Below are 26,888 nucleotides of genomic sequence, written 5' to 3'. Positions count from 1 at the left end.
AAACTGTAGTCCTTCTCGTGGAAGTTTAAGTTTGTATTTCCGTGTAAGAACAAGATTAAAAAGTTTTTGGTAACTTCATAGGATGTTTAAAAAAATCACAAATTTCTCTTCAGAAAAAATGCATTTTTCAAAATAATATAGAAACTTTATTGATACTGTTTATAAAAACACTTATTAGAGGATGATGAAGGTGAACTCACACTTTTTTTATCTGTCACCTTCTTTACTTAGGCATTATGGATCCCGTTCCTGGCCTGAAAGTTTTATTTAACACTAGAAAGACTGAAACTTAGTGCACACCTATATTGCCCGAAAGCAGTCAAAATGACTGCATTGTGAAAGAATAACTAATGTGTATAGAAATTTGTTTAGTTAATTTTTACTATTTTTAATATTACCTACAGTTATATAACAAGATATTAGTAAATATTAATAATAAAACATTTACTTCACTTGGAAAGAAAATATTAATTTATGCATTATTATTTGTACATTTTTTTCAAATGAAAAAGCAGTCAAAATGACTTCCTTTAGGTAACCTAGCGTTAAACATTCTACCTCTTTTTCGAAAATATTCAAAATAAAACTGCTGTCACATAAATTGAAAGCTTTGAAATGAGTTCCATAATTATTTACACACATGCTAGCTTAATGTTAGACATTTTTAATGGACAGATAATTATATATTCGTACGAATTATATTCCACTTTACAGACTCACACTTGTTTCTTCTAATACATGTTTCATTCAAAATATAAGGTAAGTCAAAATGAATGTCTCAATTTCATAGCTACACTACGCAGCATGTAATAAATGTATTCAAATACAGTGCATGCAGAGGTAATAAAAGCAATATACTCGTTCACAAATGTTCGGAATACGCTTTTGTTACACGGGGTACATTAAGTCTGAAAAGTAGTTCCTGTCTAACTCTGTGCAGCATATCTGTATCGATGCTAGCCATAGCAGGTTTGATGGGGGATTTCAAATAAGTTATGGTCGCTGGACCTAGAAGCACATACACGCGAATTTTTACGAACTCTCCCAGGGGAAAATCACATGGGGTGATATCTGTGGCTAGTGGTAGCCAAGGCAAAAGTGCATTGTCTACGGTAAATACTGATAATTGAGGTTGCTTCGCTCTTCAGTAACGGGATGAGGTTGTGCAATCTATTTATGGGAGAGTTATGGATACGAAAATAAACGTTACAACTTAAATATTTGTACCTTGCTTATAAAAAAAAAATGGATGTCACATTTTACTATATTGATGAGCATAATGTATTTTACATGACGCTATATACTTATCAAAATTCTTCGATAAGTAGTTTGTACTAAAAGGATGCGCACATTCGGCTCTTTGCAAATCTCACCAGTATTTGGTAATGCACTACGCGAAATGGAATTTTCTTCAATATTTCTTTACAACTTTCTGGATATTTTTTAGCTAGTAGAAATTTATCTGTATGCCTTTAAGCTGATTATAAAAGGCTAATTAGATGAAAAACAACTCAGACTGAATTTTCTTACACCCCGTTCATACGAGGACGTAAAGCTGACTCGTGAGAGTCTTTTGATGTCACAAGCTTGAAAAAAGCCTTACACCATTCCTACAGTTAAGAATTCTTCCTGGCATGGAAAGGCGAAAAATAATTATTGATGCAAAAGCCAATCATCTCTCGACTGAATTACTTCCTGACTCTGAGTTGTCCTTTCGTTTGACAATGCTTGTCTGAAGTTGAGCTAGCGGATGTAAAAATATAAAAAAAATTATTTTTGTGCTTCTTTTTTGACTTTACGCACCCGATATTAGGCCTCGTCTGAATAGGGTGTTCTATCAGATCCAATAAATTTAGAGTAAGACTATAAGCAATAATGTCATTCTGGGCTTACTACAAACTGCTCAGACTAATGAATGATATAATTTATAATTAGCCTAAAGTTATGTGGGCTCATTCCAATAAGCCTAAAAATTCAGGCAGTGCAAAAATACGGGGGAGTTTTCAATCAGCGCATTGAACGGCAAAATTTCAGCGACTATTTTCTAAGAGCCAGATTATTCAACGAGTATGTGATGTATAAACCAAAAAGTTTTATTTATAATTGAGTTCTTCATCAGATATAAAGATTCTAGAAGCAGATTCATCTTGATAAAGATGTAAAAACGTAAAGCAAATATTCCATTCTGTGTTACAGCTTCGTTATCACTTCCTGGGCGTGACGTATATTTTGAGACTTCGTGACGTCCCCACTTCAAAATATGTCTTTGGTTCTTGATACGATATTTTGAAATTTTTGATTATGGCTGCCAAATAAACAAACGTTTGCATCACTACAAAGCCTTCACCGAGACACACTCTCTTACCTGAAATGGAAACAAGTAAATTTATTTTATTATGCACGCAAAATCTCTGTCGATAAGAAGAACAATATAAAAAAAAATGGAGGAAAGTACAGTTTGCTGGAGCTTAGGTTTGAATAAACTTATTTTCTCTAAGTGGCATATTTATGTATAAAGGTCGTCAACAGATGGCACTACTAAGTGGCCATCCACAAATGATGTCAAAGTGCGAGGAGGAGGGAGAGGAGTAACAATTTGTGTTGTGAGGGAGGGAAATGGTAACAAAGGCTTTACAATATACATTTAGGTTATAATAAAAGTATTTAAAATCGGCATACTTTTATATTATTTATTTCAGTTTCTTTTCAGTCAAAAAAGCTCACATACAGTCATTATTTTTGTTGCGTTCCCACATAGTTGAAGTTAAAGAAAAAAAATTCGAAACATGATCAATAATGCTTTGCTGTGTTTCTCAGCTGCAAGAATATGTTTATTTAATCGAGTGTAGCATGTGACAAGGGGGAGTATAGGTTGTGACATTTTTTTGTAAATAAGAAGGGGAGGAAATAACAAATATTGGGAAAACGTTATATCATTTATGGATGGTTGACTGAATGTAAACAATGGCTTCCTGACACCGGACGAAATTTAGAAAACTTGCGGCGTATCACAGCGCTTATGTTATGCGTACGAGGCGATGTGTGAACAGGTTTCATATTCTAGGAAGTTTCATTACTTTTATTTGTGTTTAAATTTAAGCGTCATTTTACCATTCAAAAGAGTTTTCAGTAATTTATAAATTCTAACAGGTCGAGAGCTTCAAACAAATTTAGCAAAATTAATATCACAGCATAAATAAAGTGAAAGGTTAGTTATGTTCTGAGTGTTAGAACACATTTGGCTATATTTGCGTAATATAGCACCAATTTTTATTTTTTTGGGTAGTATCATAGCACGCTTGCAGAGTGGTCCGAAATCATTTGTTGTTTGTTTCGTTTCAAGTAAGATTAAAAGAACTTCTTATGTTGAAAGCCCTATAAGCATAATAATATTGGATGGTGCTTTTTTTCAAGCTTAAACGTAAACTTCAGTCGCAAGTAGTAACCCGGAAGTTTTACGACGAATTTGCGACTACTAGCGCCATCTGCGATAAGCTTTGCATGGTCAACCATCCATGGACTGCGTCTAGCTAAGAAAAACTACCATTTTTTTTACATTGCTGCTCTTCAATAACTTTTCCCTTGATTGCACATATTACCATGTTTGTATGGAAATTGACGAAAAAATTTATTAGAGTGCCCATACTGAAGCCATTGCTTAAAGAATTGAACAAAAGATATCCAAGAAACTTCTCTAGCCATACCTGGACAAAATCAAATGGGATACTGATATGAGGATAAGAGTGAGATGCTTTTGTTTATATTAATTTGTTATTGGAAAAATTAACATAGGATATCCCAATAAATTCGGTGCCAATGTCTGGTCAAAGTCCAATGGGATATTGATAAGAGTGAGATACATTTGCCTTGATTAAAACCCTTGCTTATGAAATAACTGACTAAAGATATCTCAGTGTCTTCTGGATCGATATTTAGAATTATGTATACATCGTTAAGACGGGTACAGCAGAACGCGGAGAAATCTATTGCAATATTTTGAATATAATAAAACACCAGATCGTAACAGATTTGATGATGAATTGAGATCATGTCAATAGTTCTGAATCAATTAAGTGCTCAGGAAAGTAATTTCCTTCGAGCATTCATCATGACCCACAGAAGAATCGCTTAACTTGGTACCTCCAGCAAAAATAGTAAGAAAGAACTTGTGATTGTAGGAAGGTGAAGTTAATCGTTTTGTAGCGGTTAGGTCCACCTTCCTCCATCCTCCTCGAGTCGTAGATACCTTCTTATGAAGGCATGAAAGAAAAATGCCGATTTCCAGGTAAAGAAAGGAATGACAATTTCATAAATCCATTATAATCAAATGATTTTGCAAAAATTGTCTAAAAATAATCTGGAATTTAAGAAAAGATCAAAAATCGTTTCTCTTTTGTCAGCTTCTCTATTCATCGAAATTCAAACCCTGACCCTTGAGACTGGACACCAATCCAGTCACAAGGGTGGGCTCTGCCCACCCAGATAAGTTACTTTCAAAGCGTCGCCAGAAGTGAGGACGCCACTATTTTCCGCCTTACAGAGACGTGGAAGCAACCCTATATTTCATAGGTATTAAACCCTTCTGTAAACTATTATGTTGAATGATGAAAGTTGAGTTCTGCGAAACACAAATAAACGATGCAATTTCGAAAGATTAAAAAAAAATATAATAGATAAATAAATAATAATAAATAAATAAATGAATAATAATAAATGAAAAAATAGAAAACTTGAAGTGACTCACCTACACCGAATGTTATGGGTAATTCTTCTCTTGGTTTTCCGTCCACTCCAAGGAATCTGGAAGGATTAAATTTATTTGGATCCTCGTAGACATTGGGATCGTTATGTATAGCATAGACGTTTGTAACAGTTATGGCTCCTTTAGGTATCCTGTAACCCCCGACAGTCGTTTCTTCTGCTCGAAAAGATAAAATACAGTTTGTCTTAATGAAATGGAAGATAATAAAGTGGAATTTAATTTTATATTGTTGGGAAGTATATGCTTTTTTTACTGCTTGTTAGAAGATTTTCATACATTAAAATATCTTTGACATTGCATTATTATGCATACACATAGTGACGATAAATATATACTCTTGGAAAAATCAATGTGGTTATAATATATAATATTTCCAATGAGCTGCACAAGTGCGCGAGCATGAGCAGACCTAGTGCGTTCTCCAGAAGTGGTATCCACGCTTTCAGGACCACCACAATGGGTGAGATACCGTTGGCCATGTTAATTTGGTCGTCTAGTTTCTGCCACACTAGATGGCAGCACCGAGACTCTTATTTGGATGCTAAAGTGCACTAGGAATTTAATTTTGCCGGAAATTCCAAGAGCCAATAGGGCACTCCAGGGGATCTTTTCCATGCCGCATAATCATACGACATGGCTGCTGAGGATTTTCTGCATCCCGAAAATCCGGTGTCTGGGCGGGGGATCGAACCAACAGACTTGGGCTCAGAAGGTCGACGACAAACCAAATAATATATAATATAACGGCGGTTATATTATAATCAATGTGGTTATAATGTAACCATTTAGGTCTATAGCTATTAAAATTATATGAGATACTTCAATGAAAATCCATAACATATTTTATCTTTTTCCTCAGAAAACTTTTATTCTTTTATTTGTAATGTTAAGTATTAGATTTTGAGAGCAAAAACACACATTAAAACAAGAATGGAAAAGTTTCTCTAAAAAGTGGAATTTTATAAAATAGTTGTAATGTAGATGTTAGAATTATATATATTTAACTCATATATCAATCACTTATTACTGTTACTTACAATTCTAAGACTGGTTATTTTCCAGGTATGATATAATAATTTTCCAGTGGTTTTTTTTCGTAAAAAAGTGCCACTTTCCCTGATTGACTATTTTTAGAGTTAAAAGAAAATTCCCTGACAATTCCAAGTTTTCCCTGCTCTCCCTGACCCGTTAGAGTTCTGTTAGCTGATCCTCAGCAACAAATTTGCATTGTATAAATAGTAAAATCATATCTGTTTTTAAAAATAGGTCCCAGCTTGATGTACAAACCTTTCTAAAGCTTTTTACTAGTTTGATTTTGGTATTTTGTTAAATAAGGTAGTAGTGCTTGGTTTTCATGAAAATATTGTTGAATGGTTATTTTCTTATTTATGTAATAGATCTTTATCTGTGTATTTTAGGAATGCTATTTCCATTAAGTTTACTTATTGTTCTGGCTTATGGGCTCAAAACTTGAACCTCTGCTTTTCATTTTATTTATTAATAATCTCTGTAGTGCTTTTAAAACAGAGTTTTTATTTTTTGCAGATTATCTTTCATATTCTTTTAGAAAATCAATTATATTACTTTGATCCGTTTTACATCCGATCTTTAATAATTTAATTTTTAAAGCCTATGGTAAACTCAGTTTTATAAATCAGTAAAACTAAAAACTTCACAAATGAACAAATCTATAGAATTCAATATCATATTCAATATTTTACTTTTATCCGTCCCTGAAATATTGGTGCAATATTTGAATCCCTACTTTAATAATAAAAAGCAATCTATCGAAAGACTTCAAAACTATTTTTTACGTTTTTTATAATGTAAAGCAAATAAGCAATATCTCATGTTTCTACATTGCAAAATATTTTTGATTAGTGAATGTTTTTTCTTTAAAACAAAAATTTGAACCTTAATGGGATACAAATTTGATGCAATTTCAATTATGTGTTAAATTAAGCCTTACTTGTCCAGCAGAGGACTGATCGTAAGGAAACGGTTCCCAGTTAACACCGAAGTCAAACATCACTGGCTGCGGTCAATAAGTGGGTGGGTCACCACTTTCATCAGCATAGGGACCGAGGGTGCGTGGTCCTCGTTACATTGTTCTACCGCAAAGAGCTCGACTTCGAAAGTCTTCGGGCTACCATAGCAGGGGAGCCATCCCCTCTGCAGAGGATCAAAATTGCGATGGCATGTCTTCGGATCATCCTCAGTGATGTTTCCCAAACCATCGTAAATAGCCCATTGTTCAGCTCTAATGAGACGTAAATTAAGTACCTACCTAAGTCTTACTTCATTCGGAACAATAATATCTCATATCTAATATCTCATAGTCACTTACGATAAGAAATAAATACGATAATATGATGGAGGTATTCGAGTGGTCAGTGTACGGAAACAGATTTATCCTGGTTTTAATGACGCATTTGAGCTTACTCGTGCATTCCAGACTTGGAAAGAGAGGAACGAAATTAGCCAATCGCTGAGCCTCCAGAAGGAATGCGTTGAAGTATCTGAGTTTGCTTTTATCAGCCATGGTTGGATTCCTGTCCTCTCCACACACCTCCACTAGTTCCTTGTAGATCTTCTCCTGCTCCTCGGGGTGGTCCAAGAGGGGCATCAGGAGGAAAGTCACAAAGGTCGACACACTCACAACTCCATCTCCAACGAACTGTAAGAGATTGCTCACCAAAGTTTCGTCTAGAAATCAACAGATCATTTTAATTATTAAATAAAAATTGTATTAAATGCAAATACTAAAAGAATCGAAGCACACATTTGAGAAACAAATAATAACAGAGAATTTTTGTTTGTTAGCTCTGTTGTNACGAACTGTAAGAGATTGCTCACCAAAGTTTCGTCTAGAAATCAACAGATCATTTTAATTATAAAATAAAAATTGTATAAATGCAAATGCTAAAAAAATCGAAGCACACATTTGAGAAACAAATAAAGACAGAGAATTTTTGTTTACCAGCTCTGTTGTCATGAACATTTAAGATGCAAGCACCTCCATAATGACACAAAAGAATATGATTAATTCATCGGTTACCACATATATGTAAATAAAAGTGTGAGAATTTAAATACTTATAGCAAAATGAAATCTAAAGATACGCATGCTAGCTTGTTTGTATTTATTATGGAAGTGCCATATAAATATGCAAATAAAAACAATAAATAAAGAGCATAAAAGCTTGAGTGCAGTGTATTGTGTTCAGCTCCGAATTCTACGCTGTCTAGATAAACGTATCCATAGTCCCGCTGGTACAGACTACTAAAATTCCGAGGGTGGACCCTTTTTTTCATCTAATCACAGCCTGCTCATGCCAAGGGAAGCAGGTTTTTGAATGGTGGATACAGAAATTTACTTCCAGCTGAAATGAGTGACCGGTACTGAATATGGTTCATTTGATTCATGTGGATTCACTTGGGATTTGCAGTTGGTGCTCTCAGAAAGCAAATTTATTTCCTCAAATCATAGCTACGTAAGTCTTTATGTAAGATAGAAGCAGTTATCTTACTGAAAGAGAAACGAGGGCCGTCTCCGAAACATTCTCAAAGAGTTAAAAAAGCAGCTTTGTCCAGAATGCCCACATAGATCTCAGACTTCATGTTTCTAGTCACGAAGTTGAGGCACCGAAGTCGAAACATGAAAAACACTCCCACACTGTGATGCAGGTCCACTTTTTGTTGTTGTTGTCGGGACAAATTGGACTTAATTGTCACAGATGTTAAATATTGATCTTTGCAGAGGCGATATGTATTTTCCTTGCAAAAACAATATTAATGGAGGTCCTTACCTGTAAAGAATTTATACGTTTCGTCTCCTTCAGACTTCCTCAAATTTTTCTCGTGGATGTATTCGTCGATGATGTCCCGAATGTTATCTTCATCGTATGTCCGTCGGTGGTCATCAATCATTTTTTGAAATCTACTCTTCACCTTGCTGTGGAGTTTCATCGCCTCTTTGTAGAAATGCAGGTACGGAGCAATAAAGTACCTGAAAACGAATTCGCAGAAATAAAACACCGTTAAGAGCCTTCTTCTTTCACAATCTTGAATTATAGGAAATTTTTTAAACTTTTTTCTCTTTTAAAAAGTATGTCTTTTTTTTAACGCAAACAAATATTTGATGATAGAACATATTTTTATAGCGAAATACCTAACAAAAAAAGACGATTGAGTTAGGAAAAATAGTATAATGTTTAAATGTGATATTTCTCCTACGATTTTCTAAACAATTGATAAAATACAATTTTCACTCATTTCTTTTCTTACAGATATGCGTGCAAAATAAAATTATGACTAAAAAAATAAGACATACCTTCATACAACAGTAGCCAAAATGCATTTAAAGTTGTCAAACATTCGCGCTATATCTGGATAGAATTGGCATTCATGATTAAAATTCTTCCACAAACTCCTGGTTAACGGTCTCTAGTTTAGAACTACTTATGGAAAAATATTTCAGTTCGATGGAATTGGCATTCATAATTCTTTCACAAACTACTGGTTAAAGGCATATATCTTAGAACATTGTTTCTCAACTGAGGCGTTGGGAGTATACTTACTAAGGGGCGGTGAACTTGTTTTGGGCACTAGGGGAGCGTTGGGTATGTTTTGGGAGCTGGTGATGAGCATGTTTTGTCATTCAAATTTCTATTTAAAAATTACAAATAAAATTATTAAATTAAATTTATTTAATAAATAAAATTAATCTGAAATTAATATTAAAAGAAAAAAAAGATTAAATTAATATAATAACTTAAGATTATCTGATACACCTTTTGTACTACCAATAAAACGAACTTCTACGACACATTCTCTGATCCAAACCAACACAGCGCAGCGCATGATTCAGTAGCTTTTGCCTTTGATTCATTCAAGCTATTTCGCGAATGGCTCTCACTCATTCATGCCATTTGGCTGAAATCGAAGTGCGTGAATATAGATTTGACCCGTGTTTATGATGATTTTCGTTACCTTCCTTACAGTTTTTTCCCCAGTTTTGATTCGATCTCATTGTTTATTTGGCCATGTATATGTGCGAATTAGTTCACGACCATAAATTATTTATTAATTTGGAGAAATAGTTTATTTTCTTTCATCGTTTGTATTTTGCTGCCACCAACAATGTCGGTTAGCAAAAAGAAGTATCATCAATACCGTGCCACGTACTTGAAGTTCGGATTTGTTCAATCGCTGTTGAACTTTCAACTGCCCATGTGTTTACTTTGTAACAAAGTTTTATCTAATGAGACAATGAAAACTTTCCGTTAGCAGGAGCATTTGCAAAGAACTCATCCTGACAAACAAAATAAAGATTTGTTATTTTTCATGAACATCAAAGACAAGTTTCTAAAGGCACATCCGGTCTCAGGGTTACTAGCATCCTCATCACAAAAATGCGACGATGGTTTGATAGCTTCTTATAATATATCAAACTTTATTGCTAATTCTGGGAAAGCTCATACCATCGGCACAAACTGGATACTGCCGGTTGTCAAGGAAGTTTTAGAAACAGTTTTGCGCCATTCAGCCACATCCAATGTAATCAAAAATATTCCATTAAGCAATGACACAGTGCGGGAACGAAATGGTGTGATGGATGAAGACGTTGAAGTTTCTTTATGCAAACTTTTGATATCCAACGAATTTTCCCTTCAAGCTGATGAATCAATCTTGCCATGCAATGTAGGCTTTATTGTAAGTGTAGGTCCGGTTTGTAAAGGTAGGAAAAAGTATTCTAGAGGTGCTTTTTGCAAGAGGCTTGATTGTATATACCAATGGTAAATCTATTTTTAAGACCGTCCAAGATTATTAGAGATTAACAGAGAAAAGCATTCCTCTTGAGAATATTATGTCGATTGCCACTGATGGAGTTCTTGCAATGGTGGGTTGACATCGTGGGCTAATCGCCCTTTTGTAGAGGGAAATACCAGATATTTTAGCTGATCACTGCGTGATTCACAGACAGCATTAAGTAGGAAAAATTCTCAGCGACCGTTTGCATCAGTTATTGCAGTATATCATATTTGCTGTGAACAAAATCCACAGTAATGCTCTTAACAATTAATTATTCAGACAGCTGTGTATGATGAAGAATTTAATCGATTGCTACTACACAAAATTACTTTCTAAAGGCACCTGTCTCAATAGGTTTAGGAATCTTTTCGACTCTGTGCTTGAGTTCCTCTCAAGCAGAGATGTAGCTTAGAAAGACAGATTGATAGAATTTAAGAAAGAATTTGGGGGATTTATTTGCAAAATTTAATGGCATTAATTTTTAACCTCAAGGCGACGAGATCAATTTGATTTCTACAAAATCAGTCATTTCTGCCTACCTGAAAAAACTCATTTTGTGGAAGTAGAATTTTTGTTGGAATGAGTTCAACCAGGCAGGTGAAATTCGCTGTGATGCTGCATAAGAATATTGTCAATACCTTAACTCTTTGCACGTGGACTTTTCTGACCGTTTTAAAGATTTTTTGTTCCCTGGAAGTCCCTCAATGGGTAATTGGGTTAAGAACCTTTTTGTGAATATTGAAACAGCAGAGGTTCAGATTTAGGAGGAATTAGCCAAACTTTGAACTAATGAAACTTTGAAGTGGTGATCGTCTCACAGAAATTTGGCTTCAAGGTAACATCAGTCGCCTCTATCTTGGACTGCGGACTATTGTTAAAAAAAATTTAAATGCCTTCCCTTCCTCCTACCTGGTCGAACGTGGATTCAGTGTTGTTACGGATCTTGTCACAAAAAAAAGGATATATCAACAAGAAATTGTGCAACGAGGGAACTTGCGTCTTCACCTCACTAAAAGTATTGAACCGAACGGTAACAAACTAATGTTTCGTTATTACTTTTTAGTGTAAAAAAATTTTTGTGGGTGTCATTAGCGTATTTATTTTAATTATAACAAAGAGGCTGCGATTACCTGTCGTGAGAAAAGTATCGAGTTAACGTACACACTATTTTTTTAAAAAACCAAACAAATTTAACTCTTAATAAATTGCTTAATGCTGTCTCTTATAATTCAGCACACCTCACTCTGTCACCATGCTCTAAATAACTGGGTTTTCACAAAGGGGGCGTTGAAATGATTGAGAATCTACGCTGAAAAGGTTGAGAATCTACGGTTTAGAGTTACTTACCGAAAAGTATTTTAGCTTGATAGAATTGGCATTCATGATTAAAATTCTTTCGCAAACTACTGGTTAACGGCCTCCACTTTAGAGTTAATTATAGAAAAATATTTTTGTTCAGAGAAAATGCGTTATTGTATCTGGTTTTAAACTTTAGATATCGTCTGTGCTGGGTAATTAATATATTTAAGGTTAGGTTTATGAACCATTACGACAGGCAATCAGTTCTTGAAAATTAGACTGCAAGTTATTCAGTATGTTTGCTTATTGTATATAAATCAGATTGAATCTTTAACTTTCCGGTGACTATTTTCAATTTATAAGTAGCTTGATACTAGGATAAAAAAGAGAAGTTGCAAGAACTTACTTCGCGAAGGTTCCGTACAGGAGCATATTCTTCGAGTGAAGAATCTGGCTCACTTGTCTGTATTCTTCCTGAATGATGCGCACATCTTCCTCTGTCACGGGTGTGTTGATTCCCAATAAAGTGTTACGGATCATTTCATTACCTTTATTTACTAAAAGTCTCAGTATGTCAACGGGCTCTTTCGAACACTTTCTGAGGTCTTCCACGAGGCTGCAGACAGTTTCATCTGCGACGTCCGCTGTGTTTTCTTTAAAGAGGGTCATGCCTCTGTCTCTGAATTGCGTCAGAAAATATCTCCGCACAGTCTGCCATTTTTCTCCTCTAGAANGATTTAGAAGTAGCTTGATACTAGGATAAAAAAGAGAAGTTGCAAGAACTTACTTCGCGAAGGTTCCGTACAGGAGCATATTCTTCGAGTGAAGAATCTGGCTCACTTGTCTGTATTCTTCCTGAATGATGCGCACATCTTCCTCGGTCACGGGTGTGTTGATTCCCAATAAAGTGTTACGGATCATTTCATTACCTTTATTCACCAAAAGTCTCAGTATGTCAACGGGCTCTTTCGAAGACTTCCTGAGGTCTTCCACAAGACTGCAGATAATTTCGTCTGTGACGTCCGCTGTGTTTTCTTTGAAGAGGGTCATGCCTCTGTCTCTGAATTGCGTCAGAAAATATCTCCGCACAGTCTGCCATTTTTCTCCTCTAGAAAACAACACTCCTACGTCGATAAAAAATAGTAGACAGTAAACAAATGAACTATAATAATCTAAACTTACACTATTTAAAGGGTGAAGTTAAATCTAAACTTCAATATATGATAAACCTTGCGTCAAGATCCGATGTCTTTTGTTAATTATTCTCGCAAAATTTGGCCTTAGACTATTGATGTTTTATGTTAACAATTAAGTAGAAAAGATGTAAGTTTGATTTCGATGTTGTCCATTCCGCTGAAGCACAAGTAAGATGTTATAAAAGATATGTATGTTTAAAGAAGATATTTATATTCTCATTAGATTTATATGTATCTGACAATGTAAATAAATAAACAAGTAATTTCAATCAGCTCCAATTTTATTAAGCCTAGTTTGAATTCATCTTTATCTTCTCTTTGTGTGTGTTCGATTTATTAAATAATTCTATTTTAAAAATATTTCATATATGCATTCTAAATTAATGATTCTGGACTTATAGTGCATCGTGAAAATAACATAACTGACTCTGATGAGATTCCTATCTTACTTTAATTATGAATTTTAGTAGTGATGGCTGTACCAAGTAGGGTGGTTGCTACTTTACAGCAAGTAGTGTGCAGAATGATTCGTGGTGAAGCGAAACACTTAGATCCAAAATTTATGCATGGTGTTTCAATACATGACTATGGTGCAAAGAAGCCGTCTGCATTTCTTGGTTTCCTGATTTTTTATAGAGTAAAGTATAGACACAGAATTTAAAATGTATAAAATTAAGACGTGGGTCTTTTTACATTGACCGGTAGAAAAAAGTTATAAAGCTAAAGAAATCGCCATTTTCATTAGCCGTCGACAAATTCAGATTCTACAGCATGTAAGAACTTCTCAGTTGAAATCGTTCTTTTTTAGTCAACAACTTGAAATTTTTTAAAAACTGGTTTAAAGAGTATGAATCTGTACTTTAGATTCTGAAAGATAGAAAATGATGCCTTAGCTTTTCAATATTACATAAACTTCAAAAATTACATTGAGTGAAAAAATCAAACTCTTAAAATTTGGAAAGATAGAGATATGGAAATGCAAGAACCACTTAAAAGTAATATAAAAAGACGTGACTTATAAATCCATGGAAGGAGGTTTAAAATTAAGATTTCGCGGAAAATACTTTCGATTCAAGCGTTTATGCAAATTTAAATTTATTTCTGTAGCTTCTCAAAAAGTTCTAGTTTTGAAAAATCTTTATTGGATATTCTTTGAAATGCTGTAAATTTTCTGTAAAGGAAAGAACAAGTAGATTTTTAGAAAGTTTTAGGGTGATCGACTCCATTTATATCAATGAATATATTACTGGGAACGTTTGAACACCGACATTGTATACATTATCGAATATAGAAAAGCAACAAGACAAAGTATAAAATATTTAAATGTTCACACATTTCCTAAACATTGTATATAATACCAAATGACAAACGCTTTAGTATGTAATATGTTTCATCTATACAATTAGAATGATATATTGGAATTATTTGAAAGCAAATTTTTAGTGTAACAAGTAGATTAATATTTGATTTTGTTTTCTTTAAAAAGAAAGCCATCAGTCCTTAGTAATTATCATACATTATCAGTCATAAGATAAGCCGTCAAGGATGACACGGTATTCCGCACATTTTAGACATAAACTCGGTAATAGTTTATTTATAAAAGAAAGCTAAATGAAATAATGCACTGTTTCTTTTTATCTGATTCACAACTGCCAACCATATTATCACACATTGGCTAAAGTGCAATTATCAGTGCATAGAGTGCCTAGGTAAAGTATATAATAGTTCTTTTATTTAATACTTTGCATAAAGAGCATCTTTTTCATTGTCGTAAACTGCTGAGATGAAATATTTATTCTGTCATACTTGGCCCGAAGGGCATTTATGATAGCATACAGTGCCCAAGATATAGTTTATACGAGTTATCTCATTTCAAAATGTGCCCAAAGAGTATTTGTCATTGTATACAATGCTTAAATAAAGTTATATAATAATTCTCATATTTCAAAACATAACCAGGATCATGAGTTACTGTATACAGTGCCTAGATGAAGTGTATAACAATTATTTTACTTCAAAATGCGCCTGAGGAGCATAAACATTAGGTACTATGCCTCAATAAAGTTTATAATAATTATCTTATTTTATACTGTTCCTGATGAGCATCTGTCATTGTATGCAGTGCTCAGAATATTGTATACAGTGACGAAGATAATAATATCTCTTACTTCAAAATGTGAAGGAGCATATGTCATTGTTTACTTAAGAATTTGCTATTGTAATATGTCATAATCTCTTATTTAAGACTGTGCCCAAAAACCATTTTTGATTGTATTCAGTGTCGAAATAATGCATTAAAAAATACTCTTATTTCAAAAATGTGCCTAAGGAGCATATGTAAGTACAAAATATGTAAGTACAGTGTCTAGAATATGTAAATACTGTGTCTAGATAAAATATATAATACTTACCTTATTTCATACTTTGCCTAAAGCCTATTTGTCTTTGAATGCAATATATGAGTAAAATATAGAATAATTTTCTTATTATGCACTTTGAATACAATTTACTACAATGTATACAATGCCGGTGTGTCGTACATTGTCGGTATGCATGAATAAAGAATAGATAGTCACCGTCTTCGAAAATTCTGGCCGGAAGATTGAAATCAGGTGTTCTCTCCCTGAAGTTGTCCGTTTTAGTGACGTGGGCTTCCCTCAGCACTTTCTGACTGGCGAGATTTATGTAGAGTGCACCCGTGATTCTGAAACTGAAAATGTCACCGTATTTCTTCTTCAGTTCCAGCTGCTGCAGGTGACAGTCCTCACTCACTATAAATGGCCACCATCCCAGAATAGGCACTCCTGTCGGTCCAGGGGGCACACCGTAGTCCCTGAGAATGTAATAGAACGAGGCAGCGATGATATACCCCAGGATTAAAGATGCGGATGCAACTCCTATTGAAATGCTTGATATGGTGTTACTGGCAAAATATAGAGCCTCCTTTAAAAATTCCATCTATTAAAAAAGCCAAAGATATTTCAGAAAGACAATACCAAAAGTTAGAGTGAAATGCATTTTTTACTCAAACGTTACTTTTTAATTAAAAAAAGGAGTATACAAATTTACATTTCATGGCAATAAACTTATTTATTTTTTTTCCATAGAGAGAAAATGCGAATGGAGTTACTTTTTTTAATATGTAAAGCTAACATACTTTCTATGTTGTTGAGTCACTCTATGCTTCATAAACACTCTTTTAAATGATCCACTGTTCATCATCAAATCTTTTAAAACAAACGAGAAGAACTTGATAAAATTTCCTCATCATTATTAAAGTTATATTTTCTAAACAGCTCAGAATGTTCTTCTGTGAGCTTTTGAGATTCAAAGTAGATGGGCGGTCTTGCAGTTCAAAATCTAGCTTTTACGATAGCCATATTATTATTTTTTTTTAGAGGTTAGTTGCAGAAAATCAATTTTTTTCTGCGATTGCTTGTACGAGAAACGTATTTGCTAAATTTTTAGAAATATATTTAGTTTTAATTAATTTCATAAGTTTGAGTTTTACATCCATAATTTCATTGGAGTTCAAAACTGGTAAACTTGAACAACAAAATAATTAACGTAATTTCAAAAATTATTTTTCTAAAGGCAGCTTAGGCAAGGTATTATTATTTTAATAATTTCTAATTGAGAAATAAAATTTAGCCTAGCTTCTTACAAATAATTTACACAGATATATGAACATTCTGATGGGAAAATGGTCATGTCTAGTAATCTTCTCTACGAATATTAAAATTAACCAGAAATCTAACTTTCATTGGAAAGACTGACTGTATAAAAACATCCTCGCGCTTGCAAATTATGACGTACAAAATATTTATACAAAGAAAAAAAATATTGAAAAAATCCTTTGTGCTCATGAGTAAAAAAAAATTTATCGAAAGTAAATGATGCATAGTTAATTGATTTTAAAATGTTATGAATACATAACTTTCAAAAATTTATATTACTTTATGACTGAAGATAATCTCAGAACATATGTCATCAAAACGTCTTATCAGCTCGATTCCTTTCTGATAAATGCTTATTTTTAAATCTGAATTCCTTTTAATTGAGAGTTAGGTCAAACATTGAGGACGTTTTTGGTCTGATAAGTGGTTCTGATAACTTCTTAAAATATGTAAGTAAAGGAATAAAAAAGAAGTTAATAAACAACGAAAAAGAGAATACTCCTTTCAGCATTTGATAAGAGTTGAATGCTTGTTTCAGCTTATTGCACTTATTATTAGAAATAGATAACATTTTTACTAAGCATCAAATAAAAAATTTTGTAGCGTTTACCCAATGTTATGCTGGTGGCATTTGACATTGAAAATAAAAAGTGACTATTAAACAGGACAGAGAAGGTAAATTTCTTCCACAGTGGAGGAAACCAGAAGAAAGCCGTCCTAGAAGAAATAGGCTTCTTTCATCTCAAGTGCGGAAGAAATTCTATTTTTTTCAAAAAGAAATATTAAATTGGGTTTTTAAACAGCTTATAAATGCTGTCTAGTTTAAATAACAGTATCGATGTTCAAGCTGTTTAACTTTTAAATAAGCGAAAAATGAAAAGTAACAATTAGAAAAAATGAATTGAATAAATTTTTTAAGAAATTAAAAATGACTGCGGTTTTTCAATATCTTATGTAAACGAGTGCAGTAAAACTTAGTTTTACAATCGTAAAAAAAACTATGTTTAAATAACATGATTACAATTTTTAATGCTATTTTAAATGAACATACTAAACTTATATACTATTAAGAAAAACATTTCCCAGTTACAAATGGCATACTAATTTCAAAATCAAATACTGTTAAGTATGAGTACTCTAACTGACTTACAGATAATATGATGTATAAGTTTATAAAATAATGTATACATTTTTTAAAAAAAGAGCAAATGGGACAATTTTTCTGGTACTATATTAAATATAATTTGTTTAAATTAAAGCGATTCTTACAATACTTTTAAGCATTTGAATTGCTTTTTCTTCAATTTTTACCAGTTTCATCCACTTTTTTTACAGTTTCTTTCAGTTATCCATGAGGAAATAAATTTTTTCCGGATTATTAAAAAAATTTACATTGTTTTTATATTTTGCATTTTTTTTATTAAATAAAGAATGAAAAAGTAATTTTTTATAACGCTTCTAATAACACTGGTCAACAAAAAAAAAACTTTTTTTTTGGTGCCTGGGATTTTAGAACAGATTTTAGCTATATTTGGGTTGCTGAATCTAAATATAAAATCAGTTTTTCTCAATCAGCTCTACATTTTTAAATAATTTTACTTATCTATCAATGTTATTTTCTATTTAACAATTTCAAGTATGAGGGCCGTGAAATTTATACAAGGATTATCAGCCTTATTTTTATAACAATTGAATTAAAATAATATTAATGAAATAATAATATTATTATTTTATAAATAAATACTATTACTTTAATCCAATTATCATAAAAAGAAGACTAACGCTATGGCAAATATAACTAACTAAATATTACTGGAATCAATCGAAAGAACCAAACCGAAGCAAGTGGACGTATCCAGATTTAGTCTTTGCAAGGTGCCCGATTTCTCACTCAGAAGAAGTGCCAATTCCAATGTTTTACCAGCTACCAGAGCTCTGTGAGGACGAGTATTGTCCCTCTGATCAGCCTTCTAATACCACTGAAGGTGACAGTGATTATGAGGAGATATCATCAATTTCTCAACGTTTCAACCAAGATGAGCTAAATGACCTCATCATAGACCTGAACTTGAAAGAAGTTTCTGAAGCACTGGCTTCTAGGTTGAAGAATAAAAATTTGCTTGAACCAGAAACCAAAATTACATTTTATCGAACAAGGGTGAAAGATATACTACCTTTTTTCTCTCAAGAAGAAATTTTTTTTTCTCACGATATTAGAGAGGTCTCCTGGGAAAAATCAGAATATTTTCCGGATGGTTAGTGCCTATTTATTGGCAGTTTTAAGCGAAGTTTGAAATGTGATCTTCTACATAAAGGGATCACATATAGTTCAATACCAATTGCTCCCTCAACAAAAATAAAATAAGAATACGATACCAAAATTTTGGTTTTGAAGATATTTTTGATACTTCATGGGTGATTCGTGTAGTCTTAAAAATGGTAAACTTTCTCTTTGGACAGCAAAGTGACTACACCAAGTATCCTTTCTTCTGTGCCTCTGGGATAGCAGAGACAAAACACATCAATGGGTTAGAAAATAGTGGCCTAGGAGAGAAAACTTGGACATTGGGGAAAAGAATATCATTAATAACCCTTTGGTTGCACGAGAGAAACTCATCTTTCGTCCACTGCATATTAAGCTGGGTTTTATAAAGCAGTTTGTAAAGGCTCATGATAAGAATGGATCATGCTTTGCATATATAGGGGAGAAAATGCTTCCGTTGAGTACGGAAAAAATTAAAGCAGGAATATTTGATGGTCGACAAATAAGGCAACTGATTAAAGACCCTGCCTTTTTAAATTCGATAAATGAGGTAGAGAGAAAAACCTGGACTTCCTTTGTTGCAGTTATCAGAAATTTTCTGGGCAAGCGCAAAGTTGAAAACTATGTTGAACTAGTAAACGAGATGCTTAATAGTTTCCGATCCCTTGGGTGTAACATGAACATTAAGGTGCACTATTTATACAACCGCTTAGACTATTTTCCTGACAATTTAGGAGACACTAGTGAGGAACAGGGTGAAAGATTTCACCAGGATATTAAAATTATGAAGGACAGCTACCAAAGGAAATGGGATACCATATCATGGCAGATTACTGCTGGTCTTTAAAACGGGATAGAGCCAAAATACATTCAAGAATGTCACGGAAAAGAAGTTTCCGAAGTATTCAGTGAGTAATTGGCTCAATTGGTGACTATTCTCTTTCTTTGTATATAATAATATTTGTATAATAGAATGAAAATTCCGTGTTCAGCATGTTTGTTTAATCCATAGATTTCATTTAAAACATCTCATGTGTATGTGTATATACATGTACCTTACGTGCATATATATTATAAATATGCACATGCTTATATTGTAGAGATGTACATAAAGTGTAAATACACATATTGTACATAATAACATATTTTTTCATTGGATATACTGGAATTTCATTTCATTCGTACATAGTTTTTTGGAGCGTACATATTGTACACATGTACAAAAATATATTGCACGCATGTACAAAAATACATTGAACATACATATATTGTACATAAGTAAATAAGTTCATTGAATGTTCATATATTGTACAAATGTATATGATTACATGGAGCATGTATACATTGCACATATGTAATCCAAACGTTATACATACGTTTAGAGTGCATTTGTACATACATACATTGGACACGCATATGTACATACGTGTAATGTGGCTATATATACATTGAATATGCATATATAGAACAGATGTATATGCATACATTGTATATATTACCAAAAATTAAAAAGTGATGGCAAGCTGGTATTTTTAAAATACTTTTTTTTAAGTAAATGCTATTTTTATTATTTAAAACACTGTTTTTATTATTTTTATTTACAAATTTTTAAAATTCTATTTTTTAAAATACAATAAAATTAATGCACTTTTTATTCAAGTAAAAATACTGGTGGAAATGATTGAACGAGAAAACTATATGCTTTTTATTCAGGTTTCAAAGCTGAAAACTAATGTATATTGCTGATCGTAGAAAAATAAAATTACAAGGAGATGATGAAATTCAATTCAAACCAAACAAAATATTCAATTTCATCACATAAAGCATTTATCCATGATTAAAAGTTAAACAACTTATTTTCATGCACGATAAAGGTACTTTTACAGTTTCTTTTAAAATTATAAGTAAAAATTATACTTTTAGAAAAATCGCTTAAAATTTTACAAGTTATTAAAATCTGCAGAAGCCTTTTGAATAAAAATTGACTTTAAATAAGTATCATTTAGAAAATCTATAAAACAAGACTTGTAATACATAAGTTTGTGATCAAGAAACAATTGAGATTGTTTGACATCATGTGAAATGATGAGTATTTCAAAATGTTTCCTTTATCAGAAAATTCTTATTGCTTTTTTTTTTTTCAAAGACGGTATTTTTCTCCTCTAATTTGCTTGTCTATAATAGTAATAATATAAGACATTTCTTTAACAATTGTAATAAAACTGCATAATTAGTAATATTGCATATATAATGCTTTGATCGTATTTTTATTAAAATAAAAAGAATGATACTTGCTTAGTAGTATTAAACAAAAATGTTATTCATACTTAAAAATCTTCCCACATGTTTATGAGCTTTTTTCATTATTTAATTTTTTTGAATAAAAAACAGCTAAGAAACTAATTAAATTTAAAATGTATATAAAAAATAAATCAAATTTTAAACTCACAAACTATTAATTTATAAACAAAACATAATTCATAGTTTATATTTTCAAACTTTTATTTGAATTGTATTAAGCTTGAGTGTCCTATAATAATAATAAATAAACTAAGTTAAAATGAACTGATGGAAATTGTTCTTTTAAATTTCGTATTCTATTAATTATAAAAGTAAATACAAATAAACTCACTCGTTTAAATCATTCGCCATCGTGCGTATTCCAATTTTGTTGTTTATCTCGCTATGTTATAAATCGAAAGCATGAACAGAACAACACTTTAATTTCCTAAATTATCTTAAAGTATACTGTTAATTATGTGTCTTAAATTATACATTTTGTACTTACTTCCTCGAGAAAACCTTTACATCTAACAAAAAATTAAAAAATTGCAAGTCTAAAATTCCTTTGATGCCTTGGCGATTGTCATTAATGCAAATAGATACAGAACGGAAACATCAACCGGGCCACTGTCCTGTAAAACGTGGTTATTGCAAATACAGAAATCTTCCGGCAAAAAAATTACGATTTTGAAAAAATTGTTTTTTCTTTGTAAATATGTTTATGCAATTAAAAATCATAAATAAAATTTTATTTGGAAAAAAACTTTATTTTCACTCTACTCTTTCTTTTTTCAAGAGATTAAAACAGTACTTACCAATTATTCACTGTTAACTAATCTATGAAGTGAAATAATTTTATAGTTTTTTATTCTTTCAACTCTCGCTTCTTCAAAGTTACTTTGCAATCATTAAAAAGAAGTAAAAATGAACAAGAACGACACATTCAGTGAACGAGATTTAAAGACCCATTAAAAAGCGAGAACGATGAGAAATAAACCATCACAATCCATTTGATTCATTTAACTGTTAAAGGCAATGAGAATCAATAAATAGGAATGTTTATGCAACCTTGATGTAACTTGATTACGCAATGTATAAATATCAAAGGAACAACGAAATAGAAATGTCCCTGAGAGTGCAGAAAGAAACATGTTTAAAACTTGATGGAATAAAATTCCTTTCGGTCATTTTTACACATCTTCAAACGAGCGCAAGAATCCAGGAATATATCCATATAATCATTACAAAAATCATTTTTGATGCAATGAATCTGGATTAGTTTGATTATTTTAAATTTCTTGTGAAAAATCAGTTGGAGAAAAGAGAATAATAATTTAGCTTGAGAGAACACTCTTGCATACAGTGTTGATTTATAGTATTTAAATAAATGTATGCTCAATGATTTCTCTTTTAGAAACGATCTGTAAAACCTGGTGGGCAAAGTTACCTAAACAATCGGGGTAACTTTGCCAAACAAATATTTTCTATAATGAAAACTGCATCTTAAGTTGATCCTGGAATTGGAGGTTAAAATGACCAAACCAAAAAAAATATTTAACATGTTATATATTTAATATTTTTATACATTATGTAAAATTACGTTTATATTGGACATTTGCTAAATATTTAGATTCTTGGTTTAAAATTTTATCGTATATTGTATCAGAAAAAATAATGAAAAAAAAAGCGTGTATGCAGGTGGAAAAAAAATGGAAAAGTTTGCTCCTCGCATGGTCATATTTCGAGACCATGAAACAAATGGTTAGCCCCGATGTCTCAGTGGACTGTCACTAGGTTTCACTGTCCAGTGGGGACTTGATGCCTACCAGTGCCGGATTACCCATTGGGCCAGACTGGCCATGGCATGGGGCCCCCAATGATTAGGAGCCCCCTTAAAATGAATTTTTTGAAAATAAATTGAGATTAATTAAGAAAAGCAATGATTTTTCAAATTTGTTTCAAAATTTTATGATTATTTTTTAGTTCTAATTTANTGCTTTCTTAAATGAAAAGATGTATAAATATTTTTATATTTGAATAAATAAAAAATATACGAAAAAAAAATTTAATCCAAGTACCCCAAAAATTTGAATGGCCTAGGGCCCCGCGTGCGCTTAATCCGCCCCTGATGCCTACCCAGTCCGATGTGTACTAACTTGTCTGGGAAGTAAAAACAGCGGGAAATGAAATTGTGAGACCTCCATACCCACAACGGGCTGTTGAGTAAACACAAAAAAGTTCGAAGGGAACAAATGATTCTGGAATTATTAGAGACAAACAATCTCTTCATTTTATTAATATAAAATACTATGCTTTTAATGTACAAATTGCTTAATTAATGCTCATATGCTTTTAATGTACAAATTTAATGAATGAAGGAGTTTTATAAATTTTCACCCATACTGTTAAATGTATTTTAACAATCTTACAGGTGTTAGAAAAATTTTTAAATTTAAAATACTTATTAGAAAACATGTCCTGATATCGCAGATCAATCTTGATGGACTGTGATTAATTTTAACACTCGTTGGAACATTTTTTATTATGCGAGGTTTAATTGTTTTTAAAATCACATAGTCTTAGAAGTATCTGGTTCTGTGAAAAATGTGTGTATTATTAACAAACGAATAGAATTTTTCTCTTTTTTGGTTTGCATGGTTTTACTCTCTTCTCTCTTTTTACGATAATTCTTGGGTACACATAATACTTGTCAAGGTATAATGCACATCATTTTTAACTTCCAATCCATTTCTCAACGTTGTTTTTAGTCGTGACTTGGTTGAGAAGCTTAACTAATCCAGAGTGATGTTCTCCGACGAATTCCGATTCACTATGGAATGTGATTCTGACTACTAGTTAGTTGAGAGAGGGGGACACGTTGTGCTTAACAATTAATGTGATCGGTATGAGCAGTTATAAAGTTCATTGGCTGAGCATCGCTTCATATCTTTGAGGGAGGTAATGCAGTGGTATTGCAGAGAGATTATTATGAGTAATGTTCGTCTTTTTAGTGGTATGGTAGGCTTACGTTTTCTGTTTATGGACGAAAATGGGCAGTCACACATATGCGCTGAGATATCGGACACACTAGAAAGTAAAGATATTGACTGTATGCAATGGACAGTGTACTTCTTGGACCTAAATCCACTGAAGTATGCTCTTGTCAGACGTGTTTCACAAGGAACACACCCTTCCTTAACCGTGCAAGAGCTGTAATCCTGCTATGCACATTACAATCCTACTATGCACCAACATCCAAAATTTCGTGGCCAAAATTAGTATTTCGATAAAATTTGTTTCAAAATTTGGGGGTTTTTATGTCCAAGTAAATTAAATTCATGGTTGAAATTTTGAAATACACTGAAAATACCCCAAAAAACAAAATGGCGGCTAAAATATGGCGAGCAAAAATTAAAAAAATAATACAGTACGTTTAAATAATTAAATATAGCAGTGAAAATATAATAATTTTCGTAATTTAATATTAAAAATGAAAGGCAAATTATATTTCCGAAGTAATATTACAAAATAACGCGAATTAATTACAAAATAGCGCGAAAACATGAAAAAAAACATAATTTTTGTTTTTCGGTATATTTAGTCCCTCTTTGCAATACGGGCAAAATGGGGCAGGTTTTTTCAAAAGGAGAAACATCAAAGAAGACAACAAAAAAAGTTTAGCTAATTACCTCGTGGAACTTTTTGGATCTAAGTTTCGAAATTCATTCAAACATTGTAAAATGTCAAATGATAAGATATAAACTATAAGTTTGTCAAGAGTATTAACTAATCCAACAAATTGAAAAATTGCACTATAATTTCAGACTAATTACTCTGCTGAAAATGTAACAGTATGGTGAAATTCCTATATATATTTCTGAAATGAAAGCTACATAAAAAAAATTTAGCATATTTTTCATTACATTGTACTCTTGGCGGTCCAGAAAGCAAATTATAATGTTTGGAATGATTATGAATACTTAATTTGGGCTATATTAAAACTGCCTACACATATTTTAGTTTAAAATTTAATTTTTGACTTTTGGTCTTCTGACCCACAGTGCTACGAGAGAAGAGGGGGACAATATCCTACCAGGACACTTCGATAGCTTAGTGGACATCATAAATAACAGATACAATTAGAGGTCTTATCTGCACATCTTACCGAAGTACTCATTTCTGTTTCACTCTTTCAAGAAGACTAAGTTTTCATAGCTGTTTGGAAATCGTCTTATTTTTAGTATTATTTTAATTTATATTTTATATATATACAAGCGCGCACAAGAACAGCAGATTTTATTTTTCTCATGTCCTATATATAACGTCCTGAGTTTTATAGATATCCATCAACTACGATGGACTCTATGTTGATTATAGGCAGGGTAAAATCACACTGCAGAATTTTTATTTGGAAAAAAAGTACTTTTCTATTGTTTTCATTAATGAGCATTTTTCAATAAAATTAGTAGATCAATATCTGTTATTTTAACTTACCATGTTGTTCATTAAAAAATCCGTTCAAAGTTAATCAACTATTGAATCCCCAACATAAAAATATATTTTTAAAAAATTCTTGTTTCTCTTGTTCACTTTTATTTCTATTTATTTATTGTTATCCATTTAGATCAAAAGAAATTATCAGACCAAAGCATGACAATGTTATATAATCAATCGAATACTCAATTCTAGAAGGAAAAAGATTTAGATAATCTTAAAAGCGTTCAAACTATCAAAATATTTTTTTTCTGATACAGATAAGAGAAACAGAATTCTGAAGAAGTTTTTTATTTTTTCTAAAGGTATTTATGATATCTATATTTTTTATGGCTTTGCTTAATTTGCTTTTCATTTTATTTTTTCTTACTAAATCTCAAAATGCATCCGAAATTGCTGGTTATATTTGATACGTATTTCTTTTTTCTTCTTTAGAGTCAATTACACTGTCAAAAATTTTAAACGTCAAAAATGTTGATAAGACTAAAGTGGATTAGGAAAAAAAATTTGTTCTTTTAAACTAAATTGGTGTTAAGTAGCCGACACCATTTTTGTTGTCCAGTAAAACTAAAATTTATAATTACAGTAAGATGCGATGCACATAAGAGTCAGACGGCACACTATAAGGCAATAATTCTAATTTAGGGTGCACATATACAATATTTCTCAAAATGAAACTAGTTTGTTAATATTATAACACACAACAAGAGATAATTTCATCTGCATTCGAAAGGCTTAACAATACCGAAGTTAACTGAAATCAATTACATAATTCGAAATTATTTAAAACAATTGACAGATTTAAGTAAGTCATCTTGTAAGAACATAATAATTTTTATTATAGAGCTAAAATCATACATGCTTTTTATAAGAGTTTACTTACTTGTTTCTGTAAAATGTTTAGCATCGCGCAAGTCAAACTTTCATCTTCTCTGTTCGATTGCAAACAAAAACTATCGATCTTTTGACTGTTTCTAAATGCATGCCAACATTGCAAATGCATCTGATATCATTTGTTGGTGTTAACTATTGCACTTAAAGTGTTCATGAACGCTTTGTTCGGCATTCGCTTGAAGTAACAAACAATTTTTAGTTTTCCGA

General features: G+C 32.1%; 1 protein-coding gene across 1 annotated transcript; it reads right to left on the bottom strand.

The window, feature by feature from the left end:
* Nucleotides 1-102: 102 nt before the first annotated feature.
* LOC107443473 (cytochrome P450 2C15) lies at nucleotides 103-25,985 on the bottom strand. Its single transcript, XM_071179292.1, has 8 exons — nucleotides 25,788-25,985; nucleotides 15,647-16,028; nucleotides 12,662-12,998; nucleotides 12,281-12,601; nucleotides 8,571-8,770; nucleotides 7,205-7,468; nucleotides 4,745-4,918; nucleotides 103-2,365 (listed from the first exon to the last, which is right to left on the bottom strand). The coding sequence occupies exons 1-8, from the start codon at nucleotides 25,797-25,799 to the stop codon at nucleotides 2,205-2,207; spliced, it is 1,851 nt and encodes a 616-aa protein (XP_071035393.1). The 5' UTR covers nucleotides 25,800-25,985; the 3' UTR covers nucleotides 103-2,204.
* Nucleotides 25,986-26,888: the final 903 nt, after the last annotated feature.

This window comes from Parasteatoda tepidariorum, chromosome 3 (assembly GCF_043381705.1).
Source record: "Parasteatoda tepidariorum isolate YZ-2023 chromosome 3, CAS_Ptep_4.0, whole genome shotgun sequence".
In the NCBI taxonomy this organism is placed as follows: domain Eukaryota; kingdom Metazoa; phylum Arthropoda; class Arachnida; order Araneae; family Theridiidae; genus Parasteatoda; species Parasteatoda tepidariorum.
This window is presented reverse-complemented; position numbering and strand designations above follow the sequence as displayed.